The 13,807-nt window shown below is 37.0% G+C and overlaps 1 protein-coding gene across 1 annotated transcript in view; it reads left to right on the forward strand.

Annotated features, from left to right (window-relative positions):
- The window catches only part of GREB1 (growth regulating estrogen receptor binding 1), a 103,044-nt gene that overhangs the window by 47,576 nt on the left and 41,661 nt on the right, over positions 1-13,807 (forward strand). Inside the window, exons 3-7 of the mRNA XM_033004570.2 lie at positions 2,980-3,102; positions 3,851-4,027; positions 10,658-10,840; positions 11,156-11,299; positions 12,121-12,246. Coding sequence (XP_032860461.1) covers positions 2,980-3,102; positions 3,851-4,027; positions 10,658-10,840; positions 11,156-11,299; positions 12,121-12,246 — 753 coding nt within the window. The remainder of the gene's footprint in view (positions 1-2,979; positions 3,103-3,850; positions 4,028-10,657; positions 10,841-11,155; positions 11,300-12,120; positions 12,247-13,807) is intronic.

Genomic DNA, 13,807 nt, shown 5'->3' on the forward strand with positions numbered 1-13,807 from the left:
GCTGCAATCAGTTTGTGGATAATACCAGCCCTATGAATAGTCCCACTGAGAAAAAATTATATGTGTTTTAAAATATTCACAGAACTTCTAGTTAAGGAGAGAAGAATTTTCCATGTGAAATGGCTTAATCACAACTGTATAACATAAAGGTCTAATTAATCCTTTATGAGAACTGAAAAGAGTTACTTAAAACAAACAATGGCGTTTATGGTATCTATCAATGAATCCAATGGACAAAATTTTCACAGTACGTCTGTTGGTCTAATGAAGCTGTATCGAGTTATGTCAGTGGACTGCCTAGTTCTGTAACATGCAACATAAGAACTATGGTAGTGAGTCCACTTTTGCCATCATCCTGTCTCTGGTTCTGAGTGCTTGATTGTGTGTTCTGTTGGGATTGTGTAAGAAAAGATGCAAAACAGATACATGCAAACATAGAGTTCTTTGAAGAGGACCTGCTTTAAAAGTCAAATGGAAGCAGAAACTGTAGATCTTTTTTAAAACAAGCAGCAGAAACCCTAATGTCACCCTTTACTGGTGACAGCAGCTCATTCTTGTGTAATATAGGTACATATTTGCTCTTACACTCTTTTAATTTTTGACCTGAAAGCACTGTAGCTCTCCTATTTCTTAGTCTTAACTTGTCTCTATTTTTTTTTTTTTGGCCAATATGAAATTACTTGTTGTGGCTGAACAAACCTAACAGTTTACCACTGCTCAAAGGGAAAAATCCCACATCCTGCTCCCCTCGCTCCGCCTAACCATATGTTCCCATTTTCTCCCTTTTTATGAATTTTGGCTTTTTTTGGATCTTCCACTGAGCTAGTTTAATGCATAAACCCAATAAAAAAACCCGGTCACTTTTGTTTGCTTAGTTTTCTGCTGGGTTAGCAAGCTGGGATGGCTCAGCACAGGCTCTGGTACGTGTCAGAGCTGGCACAAAGAGGAAGGAAGGAGCTTCATGGCTGGGAGTGTGGGGAAGGAGAGGAGAGCCAGACTCATCCCTTCTGCATTGCATTTGGATGTTAGTCAAGTTTAAGTCAAAACACATAACTTACCCCTGACTTAAATAGAAAAGATGGAGAGCTTCACTTTTCCCTTTGTTCACTTTCAGCATTTTTGTCTCTAGACTATGCCCTTAAAACAGTCGTGTTTAATGTTCTGTCCTTATCTGTGTGCACCAGGACCGAAACTTGATGTTTAGATACTTAAAAGTAAACATACCCTTCAAATCCTTTTCTAGATTGGGGTGTAAGTCTTAATAACCTTTAGAGACAAATTTTCAAATTCCAGATTTACTTTTGTCAGCTTCCTCCCTAATTCTCATTTATCCCATAGTACATGTTTAGCTGATTCTATTTGTCAATAAAATAAAAACATATTTTGAGAAAGATAATAGGAAAAAAAAAACCCTTGATGAATATTCTGTGGGATTCTGAGTAGTTCATCCACAGTCATTTGAAGCAAAGAGAGTATGTCTGGTGGGCATTGAGCTTTGGAGGATGACTGCAGTGTGCTTCATTGTTTTTCTGTTTCAAGACTAAAAGATGGATAAACAGAATAATATAGGATCCTAACTGTTACTTTACTTGCCCAAATCCAAACAGCTATTCAGCTTCTTGCTGATCCTCAAGTATCTGCAGCCGTTCATCACCCAATTTTGCCACTGAAAGCTCTTTCTGATTGTTGCAGACACATCCCTACAGAAGCCAAGAAGACAGAAGCCTAAGACTTAAGCGCCACTGGGTTCACTTTGTACTTGTGCCCTAGCTCTGTCATATGTAAGGCTGGATCTGGTCTGAAATTTTCCTTAGGCCTGTCTGTAGAAGTGTTCTCCCCATTTACCATTTAGCTGCACTCCTCTGCTTCCCAACTTTGTCCCTTTTGCCATGAGTGTGTCTGAGCCGTAACAGGGGATGGAGTCATTACTCAGCATGTTTTTCTGGAGCTCCTGCATTATGTATGAAAAAAAATTATTGTCCTATGAGTGGAGAGAATGAAAGAAGCAGTCTCTAGTTGAAAGGTTGAAATACTTACCAATAATATGCACGTGAGTCCTCTTAGCAAGAAAGCTGTCAGGTAAAAATGCTGATTTAGGTAGACAGCACACAAGAAGAGTGGTTTACAGCAGCGAATCTGAAGAAGAAACACCTAAAGCCCTCTAAAAAATGAAGCCTACATCATGTATTCTTTTCTCCAGCATTCAGTATTACCTCCTGGACTAGCACAGCCCACGCATAAGCTTCTGTGAGTCATCATCCTAGACATCTGCCTTTCCTTGATGTTGTACAGGGAGCAGCAGTGCTTTGCCCAGACCTCTGGGTTCTGGCAGGAGACAGACGGTCTGAGAATTAGGTGTTCTTATTGTAGCATCATCTGTGGTGAACCTAGTTTCAAGCAGAAACCGTTTCTTCAGTTTCCTGTACAACATCAAGGACATGGTCAGTCCCTAATTAATAAAACCTGTTCTTGGACTGTTGCCAGGATATTCTAAAGTGCTAAGAAGTAATGACCTTTGTTTTATATTAGCTCTTATTATTATTAACAAAGGATACGGTTATGTTATTGTGATCAGCAAGGGTTCAAACACCAAGAGTTAGGCCTCTAAAAGTCGTGAGGTTAGCTTAAAATAACGAGATTTTTTAAAATAATAATTTGAGGCTTCTTTTTATTTGTCTTTTAATTTTCTTTTACTTTCTCAGGTGCAGTTAGGTCATGGCTTTGAACTTTTTTTTTTTTTGCACAGGAGCTAAAAGCTTTATTTTTTTAATGAAAAACATTCTATTGTAAGCATGACTGCAAGTTGGAGCTTTAAGGAAACAACAAATATCTTAAGAGTTGGCAACAGTAAAGTCATTGTCAAGAGGAGAGAATCCAGTTTGCTGTAATACTTTCTGTAACTGGGTCACCCTGTTCATTCATTGGTTTGTTGCCAGCATTTTATGTTGTCTAAGTAATTTATGTTAACATAATTTGTAGCAGGCAGCAGAGCAGATAATGAGGAAGAAGAAGAAGAGGAGGAGGAAGAAGGCTCAGAATCAAGTAGTCCTCCTGTTTCTTATCAGATGAAGCCTCCCCCAGAAGGGTGTTGCACTACTGACGGTAAGAAATGCACTACACATGCTGTCAGAAGGCATTTGCCCTGCTGAAAAGGGTAGGACTGGGGCCATTTCCCCTATAATTCATCAGGATGAGATAATCTATATGATATAGAAATCATAAAAATGTCAGTGTTCATTACCTCCCAGATAAAGCAGGATTGCTCTTGGTTGCTTTTATATTTGACAGGGTCTTTGCCCAGTGTATCAGATAAGCATTTGTATTGGAACGCCTGGTGTGAGGACAGAACTTCTGTTCACTTAGGCAAGGTGACCTTTAAAAGGTTGAGTTTGCAGGCATGGCGTTTGCTAAAATTAACGTGGTAATTCTTATGGCTTTATCATCGCTCTTTTCTATTTAAAGTTTACCTCATTAATGTTGCTGTAAAAAATATTCGAAAAAAACAGGAAAAGACATCAAAATTCACCAGATATTGAGAACTCTTATCTCCATTTTTGAATGTCTGAGCTAAGTTATGATGATGTTAGTAAATAGTCCCATAAATATGTAGGTTGCAAAACATCATCAAGAGAAACCTTGCTGTACATTTTCAGATTTTTGTGTGTTTATTGTGCTGGTAGCATCTGTTTATGGGTGACTGAAAGACAGGGAAGAAAATGATCTCCTTGACCTGAGAGGCCACAGCTTTGTTTTTCACTAAAAATACAGGAAGTCCTTTAGTGAAGACATTAGTGAGTATTAAACAAAAAAATCTTGTCAATTTAAAATACATTGAATTGATTTTTTCTAGGTTTCTGCCAGGCTGGTAAAGATTTGAGACTGGTTTCAATTTCCAATGAACATATTGAGGTACCATCAGGGTTTTTACTTGTTGGTGCAAAGTCACCAAATTTACCTGATCACCTTTTAGTCTGTGCTGTGGATAAAAGATTCCTGCCAGATGACAATGGGCGCAATGCCCTGTTGGGTAAGTGTCTGTGATTGCAGTAAGTGGATTCTTCTGTGGGCTACAATTAATAGCTAATCTTTTTTTGCAGAGTGAGTTCAGCAGATCTTATTTCCGTTCCACGTCTACAGTAATGCTCACTGATGATGCACAACAAGATAACAACTCAGAGCTGGCTGTTTGCTTTGGAAAGATGCAGAGGCAGCCAGTTCATTAGAAATGCTCCATCATCTTCTATCCGTTAGCCCAAGGCTAAAGTCATTGTCTGATCAGTTTATGTCCTACTTGCTGGAACTGTGCATCTGGTAACTGGACTAATTGAACTGCTGCCTGTCTCTATTTTAGCTTTCCAAATACTGACATGGACAGACTGTAGGTCTGTCGAGTGGAACTTTCAGGCGACTCTATGCATGTAAACAGTTTGCTGATGGTTTGGACTACAAAAATTTATGACCTTTTTGATTTATTTATTTGAGATAGGGGTAATATTCTCTACTGTGTTTGAACAATAGCATGGGTTCTGGGTCCTAACATATGATTTTTTGCTATTACCATGATATAAATAAATATGCATTATTATAAGTTGAAATTTTCCCCATATCTGTTATCAGGTAATACTGTGTGTTTGAATAATACTGTTTGTAGGATACTTCAATTTCTTGCTTTTCATCTATTTAATAGTCTAACTTCTGACATAAAACTAGGCCCTCCTATATATTTTTCGTATAGCCTTTCTGATGTCCACTAGCCTCATCCACATCGACCCAAATAGGGAAGACCTGCAATCGTATGAATGAATGAACTGAATATTAATGTTATTGAAATGGAATAGAATTTATATTGGGAAAAGTGGTATATAATCGAAGGGAGAACTCTTCCTTCAGTCAGGCACTCTCAGGCTCTTATGTATTATTTTCTCAGTTAGTTAACCATAAAATGCTGCATTGTATATCTGTGTCCAAGTCTCAGCTATAAATAGCAAAAAGGAAACATTTGTTGTGTCTTTTAACAGTTTTCTTTCACAAGCACTGAAGGATATGACGTGAACTCAGTTGTTATCTCAGTTTGAGCAACTCTTCAAGGCATTTGGGATGACAGTGTAGTGTGAAGGTGCATAATGTAATTATATGTACAGTAACATTTTTCCTCATGTGATCTTGCAGAGTTGGATTGGTCACAGTATATTTGACCAGTGATTGTAAAAGAATTAAGAGGGTTGTAAATCACCAACTTGTTGTCATTTTAAAGATAAAGACAGGAATGTTGTACCACTCAAGTCATTCAGTGCTAGAACTATTAACAGCTTAAGCTCCTTAGGCTGTTAGCAGAGAGGAAGTAGTGTATTTGTTAATTGCATGCTAAACAAGAACAGAAAAAGGCAACAGGAATATAACTGGGAGGTTTTAATGCTACTTGCATCCTCGGCTTGCTTATTTAATACATTTTAGTTTCCTGAAACTATTTAAATGCTTATGTTTGAATGTTGTTACACACGTAAACACTAGTGAATCACGTTCTTTTGCAAAGAATTTTACTAATTGTGTAGGATGACTTTTACATATTCTATAAGCTTAAATATGAAAGAACTTACATACTTTAAGATCCAAAGTCTTTATCTGGTAGCTGAAAATAATGTTCCTGGTCCCTAATCTAATGAAAACTATGTTTTATTGACATGAGAATAGCATATTATTCATACAATAGATCATACGGTAGATAGAAATGATTGTTTGATTCTGGCTTTCATACACTGATGCAAGTCAAATCAGAGTAAGTAAAATTAGAAGCAGACATGAACAGACTTACAGTTTCTGACACATAGTGAGATAAAAGACAGAACCGTTCTTGATTTAAATTCTCTATTAGTGTAACATGGTGACCTCTGTGTTGTGATAGATTTAAATTGAAAACATTTCCTATGAAGAAGGGAAGCTCCTTTTATTGTCTTGCTGTTAAAGATGGGATAGAAGGCTTAATTTTGGTATTCTGAGTTTAGGCTGTTCCTCTTCAAACATGTTGGCCTTTTGAAAGAACGTGGAAAGTGGTCCCTTCAAGCCTTTCTAAGTTTAGAGGGAAATGGAATTGGATTAATTTTGAATCTAAATGAGCTGTCATTATGCGTCAGATTATATACCACATTTTTAGTAAGGCTTACTGGTGTTACAGGAGCATCACTTGTAACCCTTCAACCCCATTGTTTTTGCTTAATTTCATGCTTTTTCTCTTAATATACTGTGGTTTTGCAAGGCAGCTATTACTCAGTATTGTAGATCTTTTCCAAAACAATTTATTTGAAGGGAAAAGACACTAATGAATCACCCAGTAGTTTCCTGATTTCTCATAGTCTGCCTGCATGTGTTTGTGAATATGCCTGTGGAGTTTACAAAAATTCCAGAAGAAAACAGGAAATGTTTCGGTAGTTTCCGGACCAGATTTGACTTATGGTCTTGTTCCCATTAGGGACTATTGATATGCCTCTGGGGCATGTGCCAGTTTATTGTTTATGCTAGTAAGTTATCCCACCATCAAGGCATGTGTGCTTGTGATTTGAAAGTCCTTTCTGTTGGAGGTTGTTTAGTTTCTTTAGTTTTACAATTGATCTATTATTCCATAGAAAAAAAAAAAATCCCATTCTCTGGAAAAGACTGTATTTTTGGCAAGCGAAAAGTTCTCTGTATCTGAGCATGCACCTCATATGATTTTGTTAATCAATTTAGATCACAGATTTAACTACTCTGAAAAACAGATTTGGCCTTTTGCCTTTAGGAAGCTGTTTCTTGGGTTTCATGTGACCTAAAGGAATGCTTAGATGGAGGAAGCACTTCTGTGATGGTGCAGTATTTATTGTTGCCTAATAAAAGCAGCTAACATGTATCACTCCCAAAGGTTTATTCTCTTTTGGGTTTTTTCCCCAGTTCTCACTCTTAAGGAGAGTCTCTCATGATAAACAAAGCAGCTATTCACACATCATTTTCCTTCCCAAAAGACCAAACAGCTGCCCACTTTTCTAGCAGGGAATAAGAAAACCTTTTTTTTTTTTTTTTTCAGTGGGTCCCTGAGGTCAGAACGACAGAAGAAAAGATTAATTTGCTTGCATTTTAAACTGTGTGTAAGATGAAAACACTGTAGTATAAAAGACTGTGGTTGCTTCTGTTAAAACATGCAATGTTCTACTGGGTTTTGTAATAGTAGTGAGTTTCCGTACAGTGGAGGGCTCTGGCTTGACCATATAGATTTCATTTATCTTATGAATTTAGGACTTCAGTCTTCAAATGAAGTGGTACTGGGTAAGTGGGAAAAATGTGGAGCATTGTCAATGTTTGTGTGCTTTTTCTTGTGAGTAGAACTAAAAAAAATACTTTCGCTGAAAAGTTTAAAATATAATCATTCTTTGTTTAAGCAAGCTGTCAACTTTCCACAAAAATATTAACATCACTTAAAAGCCTGTTATCCATTTAAAAGAGAAGCAGGAAGAAAATTTTCTGCCAATTTATGAAAGATTATATTATGAAATATTATATTATGAAATATTAGATGGATATCCTTCCATCCTGAAGTCCTTTATCCCTAGCACAAACTCACTGTTGATCCGAAGGAACCATTTCCTCAGTGAGAAAGTAGGTCAGGTTTCATAACCTTGTAGTCCAAGGTCCTTCTTCTGAGCACAGGGTCCCTACTGTGGAAGAGCTTTTTAAATTGTGGTCAATTGATGATTGTGATGTGAGCAAATTCAAGCAAATCCGTATGATAAAATACCAGATACAATCAAACACCTTCTGATTAAACAGTCTGCAGAGGGTAACAGCCTTAAGTCACTACTGAACTGAATTGGATATGAACTGGTGACCTAAAGGTGAAAGGCTTTTAGCCCCTAAAGTCCAGGCATTGATTTCTAATTCTCTTGTGAAATCAATCCCATGACATAGATATATTGAGTCACCTTATGGCTGCCCTGACTCCCCTGACCTTTGTCCTCTCTATAATGTATGGAAGAATATTTAATGCAGCTTGTTTATGAAACAAGCAGTCCCCTCTATCAGCTGCTGCCTCAGGCCATGGCACGTGAATGGGGTATTCAGAGAAAGGAGGATGATGAAATGTTTGGGATCTCCGTGTTACTCAATCTGCTACCTAAAGTGCTGTGAGCAAGGTTGGCAGATCCCTGCAATGAGTAATGATTGAACAGCAGTTTATTGCATCGGAATTATAAGATCATGCTGTGTTCTATCTGTGATGTCAGGGCTGAGCTGTATCAACGAAGCAATGGTTGTCATCAGAGTGTCAGTCAGAATGAATGGGATGAAAAACGGTGTTGGCAGGAGCTTGCAAGAAAGAACTCTTAGTCTGACTCAGAGGAGCTGGGGCTGCTTGAGGTGAAAGGTGACAGACAGTTTGATGTAGAAGGAAAATTAAAAAATAAGCTTCTAAATGTTCTCCAAGGACTCTTCAAAACAAGTGGACAATTTAGATCTGTTTAACCCTTACTGGGCCTCACCTGTATGCTATATGTGGTGTAAACTAATTTTCCAGTAGAGTTCGCAGAGTCAGAAATAGGTGATTAAGGCAAAAGGTTACTTCATGTAGAAGTTATTGCTATATCTGGTTTAGGCAGATTATATTTTACAAAAGTTACCAATAATGACTGATCTAAAGTCCACATTAAAAGATTTTATGTCTACTGCCCAAATTCTTTTAAACAAATGTTTCTAGCCGTGGCTTTGGCAAGTTGCTGGACACTCCTGGCAAAATGATAAAACCTAGAAAATGTACAGGTAATTCTATTTTACTTTTGGGAATGGTCCCTTTATGCTTGTATTTGAAAACACGTAAGGGCTTCTAAGTGGCAACCGGGCAAAAATTGCAATGCTGCTGGTCTTGCTCAGTGTGCTGCCAAACATATGGGAAGTTTTCATTTACTAGCAGAAGCATTTTTCATGATTTCTTAATTTGCATAAAATGCGTGCAAACTCTACAGCTTTTGCCACATCCATTCTAATTTTGTTTCCTTTTGTTGTTGCTTTTATTGCAGCTACTGAAGGCTCTCTGATGTTAGACAGATGCTTTTGTGCTGACTGATATAACACAGAGGATTCTGCAGAGTCATGACTTGTCCTGATTTTTATGAGTCATAATGACCTTTATCATCCTACCGACTAGGATCAGAGAGATAATAGGCAGCTTTCAGTAGTTGTTAGCCACTTGTTCCCATGGCTACCAGACCAATTTCCACATGAACTTAGGTTTTTAATAAATTCTTCTGAGCCATTTGGAAATTAATGAAAGTGCTGAGGTTGTAAACCAAGCAACAGGTGTTTACAAAGCATTATATTTCAGTGCTTGTATTTTACAGAAGGAAAAAGGTATTGACCATTAATTTGAAAAGTTAATTAGTTTGAAATATGTGATTGAAATAATAATTTTCATAAATGGCCCTTAATTTTATCTACCACATTATTGATCCTTTAATCCAGTTATTTATTTCCAATGTTATTGTCCATATGTTATGTGAATTATATCCCCTTTATTTTTGCCATCTTCCAATTCACTGAACATACTCTTTCCATTTCAGTTCCAGTGATGACACATAAAAATGTTCATTAGATATAATTAAAATATAAGAAAACATCATGCTTCAGGTCATTTGTAGGGTACAGAGAAAAAATTTCTGTGGGGAAGGTTATCTTCTCTTTGCACACTATAGGATTTCTTTGTAAATAATAAGTATTTTCAGACAGTTGCATTGGTCTGATGCAAGATGAAAATTTCTTAGGAGATGCTTTGGAAAATAGACAAAAATAGTTGTTTAAGAATCAAAAGGCAGATAGTCAGCTGTGCAAGGAATGCCATTTATTTACGATGATAATGACATCACCATCACAGGCCCCTCTTTGAGGCTCAGACTGTGTATCTCAGAAGAGAGGAAATGGCAGTATCCCTGGAAATACCCCATCAAGCCTGAGTACAATAAGCTTCTTTACGTGCAAGGACTATGTCTCTGTTGTGTCTATAAAGTTGCAGACACTTTGTTTCCGTAATCATAAATAGTTTAAACTGCTGTGAAGTCCTAACATAGTCTAGCCATAATGAGAAAGCTACTTTAAATTAATAGCCCAGGAGAGATGCAGTATTTTTTCCTCTGTAAAATAAAAACATTCGTAGTAGGAACTTGGTACTTAAATATACTTAGATCTAATTAAATATAATAGATTAAATACTTAATTTCTTGAGACTTATTTGCATGTTTAATTTCAGTGAAAGCTGAAACAGAAGCGAAGTGTGTACTTTCTGTGGTGTTGAATAGGGCTGTGATTAAGCATGCGATTCAGTACTATTCAGTCAGAAACTTCTTGATTTAATGTTTCACAGGTAGGTAATAAACAGGAATCCTGATCTTTTTCTGGTGGGAGAAAATGAAAAATATGGCCTATTTGAATTGTTCTATAAACGTGGGACTCTGTTCTTGCAATCTAGTAGCCTAAGTGCAATACAGCGGACTTGATGTAGTATTTTCTTGGAGGAAAATGTTAATAATATGTTAACTCTGGTAAAAAAAAAAAAATGCAGCTTTTCTTCAGCAAAGAATCATGTTTGGATGTTATTAATAGTGACCCACCTATCTCATTGGATTATGTGTATTGTTTATTTTATCAGGCTTCTCTGGCAATTGTGTTGGCTGTGGCAAGAAGGGTTTCTGCTACTTTACAGAATTCTCAAATCACATTAATCTTAAACTGACCACTCAGCCCAAGAAACAGAAACACTTAAAGTATTATCTCGTCAGGAATGCACAGGGAGCTCTGACCAAAGGATCTGTAATCTGCTGGAAAGGGGCAGGTAAGATAATGAAGCTGTCTTCCTCAAGCTCTGGTTTTCATCATCCAAGCTTAGCTATCACAGGGACTGGCGTCTGTGTAAAACCTGACAGATCAGTTGAAAGAAAGACTCTTTAAAGCTAGGTGATTACTAGAGCAGCTGTAAAAAGTGGTTGGCCGACCTAACATGAGGATGGCATGTCTGAAGACATCGGTTCCTCCCTCCCAAGTGCTGTAGCCTCCAAGTAATTCATGTGTGAAATTATCAAATCAAATATGCAGAGATAAAGCAAATGCCGCTGTTGTCAGGGGGGTAAGAAGTTTCTTTTTTGTTCAGAGTTCAGAGGCCGGCAGTCTTCATCCAGCACCTGCTCGGGCACATTGTTCCAACTGCCAGAAAGTTCGGGCCCCTCGGGAAGCACCGTCAGCGAGCCGCTCCCCGCAGCAAACCCCAGTGCTCCAGCTGGGACTCAGCAAACAGGTACCGCCTGGAAGGAAAACACGCCGGGTGTCCACCTGCTTGTGCTCTTCTGTGCACGCGTATCTGTGTGTGTGAGTGGGAGGGCAAACGAATAAGCACACTGCCACGTAAAATAAGAGAAGTTGGATAGATTTAGAGATACATTACAAATAAAGAAAGGAATTGTACTTTGAACGCTTGTCGCTGTCCATTTTTTCCCCTCAGGTTTATGTATAAAAGGTTAGAAAATAATAAAATAAATGTCCTGCAACTTGAGATAGAAGCCTGTTAAACAGTTATGATCTGTAATACTGGTACCCCTCCAGAACAAATCAACGATCTCTTTATAATAGCAGTTTGGCATTTTTTTTTGTCAGAGGTTAAATATATAAAAAAGCTACACGAATTACAAGCATATTAGGCTTGAAATTGAAAGCCTCTCTTTTTAATTCAGCAGTTAAAAAAAAGCTTGGAAAAATTATGTTAAATTGGAATGAAGTTTCATATTTTTAGTAAATTTTAAACAACCTCTCTCACTCTTTTAGCGGGTTCTTGAGTACGCTTCATGTAAAAGGTAGGGTCCACCTTCAAAGAAGCTAAAGGATCTGATATATATATTTAATTTCAGAATCAGATTTTACCCAGGCACTTAATTGGACATCAGGCAACAATAATCTGGTATGAGATCAGAAGTGTGTTTGTTTTATTCAGCATTTAGTTCTCTCTAAGCAGATCCTGATGGCCCTATTAAAGTAAAAGATCAAGTGATCAGTTTATTATATGAACTAGTGAACTTGACCTAGAAATATTTAATGTAAATACTTTGGCTTTTTTCTTCCCAGCTGTAGCCACAGATCACATCCCTTCAACAGCAGTGTTCAACTCAGCAGTTTATAATGGCAAGGAATCACCTAAACAACAGTTAATGAAAAATAACCTATCTGCTCTGACAAGACCTTCGGTGTTAGGTATTTGTATGGATTTGTTGTTTAATAACCCTCAATGCTATATTCCATAGGTATCATAGAAGCATCGAACAAATGGTATCATGATTGTAATTCCCTGTATGAATGGAAATTACTGTTCCGTTCCAAGTCCTTTCTGAACATAACACTTTTCTCTGTGTTAATTTCCAGAAAAAAAAAATGTTTATCTGTTTTCAGCCATAGCTTTGTTACAGTTCAGATTGTTAATTGGGAATTTTTCATTATTATATTTACAGTTCATTCCTTTAATAGAAGTAGAGACTAGATTCTGAATTGAGGTTCTCAAAGAATGTGTCAGTTTGCATCAATCTCACCAACAGTTTTTTTGAATGGAATTAGGAAAGATTTGTAAGTAAACACTCATAGGATAATTCCTATATTGCACCTTGGGTGTACACCTTGGAATGGAGCACTAGACTTTGACAGCTGGCTTCATATTGAAGAAACTGTCTTAACTGCACCATTATTATAATGATTTCTGTTAATTGTTTTCTGTCACAAACTGTATTCTGTGTCACTGGCTTGTTTCAGCAGGAAAGTTAGTCTTCACTATGGCTAGAAACATGCTATAGCTCGTTTTTAGAATAAGTCTTCCCAAGTTTACCTGCAGGCATCACAGCCAAATTCCTTTTCTCTGCCCATTCAGGTTCTTGATCTCTTTCTTCCACACACTAACATATTATTACCAATTAATTTCAGATGGATTACTTTCACATGTAAAAATATCTGCAGGAAAGAGTATGGCATTTTCAAATGAAAAATTCTTTGTATTGCTCTATTTTGTAACTTTTGTCACATTATGCCAGAAAATTAAAGAGTAGAACAAATGGCTAAATACTGCCCTCACGTGGTAAAAGTTTAAAGGACAAAGTCTTTGAAAACGTTTATGTAAGGTTTTGCAAGTGAGCAATATTACTCTAGATCTGAAGGCTTCAGATTAATTTTTCATTTTAATATCTTTTGAAAAATTAGCCCCCTTATTTTTTATATAAGATTCTTTTACTCCATCTTAAATTTTATGTGGGACTAACCATTCTGCCAGCAGATGTAGCCTTGCCAGTGTGAAATAGTGTTATGATCTCTGCATAGTCATGTCCAGAAGTAGAAATAGCTCAGTCCTGCAAGATGATGAGCAATTCCTGGAGGACCGTTGACTTTCAGTAATTGGAAATACGTGATGTTAGTGAAAGCGCATCATTCTAGGAGTTTTCAGGAGTGCACAAGAAGATTCAAGAAATTAATGAAAGAAAAGTCAAGAAATTAATCATCAGGAGCTTCTAGAAAAAGTGTAAGAAAGTTATGTTTTTACAGACAAATATGTTGGAGCTATACGTGGATAGGAGGAAAGTGCAGAAGTAATTTGCTAGGAATTAATATGGAATAACATAAAACCAAAGGTGGTAACCAACAATAATCCCATAAATGGGAAGGTTGTTAAAAAGAACTCAACTCCTTATTAATATTATCCTGAAACCCTTCATAATTTTATTTTGCAATAAGTTACATGAAACACTGTGTCACATGTTCAGAAATAAGAGGAGTA

Source organism: Tyto alba, unplaced genomic scaffold, assembly GCF_018691265.1.
Source record: "Tyto alba isolate M040663 unplaced genomic scaffold, T.alba_DEE_v4.0 Super-Scaffold_40, whole genome shotgun sequence".
NCBI lineage: Eukaryota > Metazoa > Chordata > Aves > Strigiformes > Tytonidae > Tyto > Tyto alba.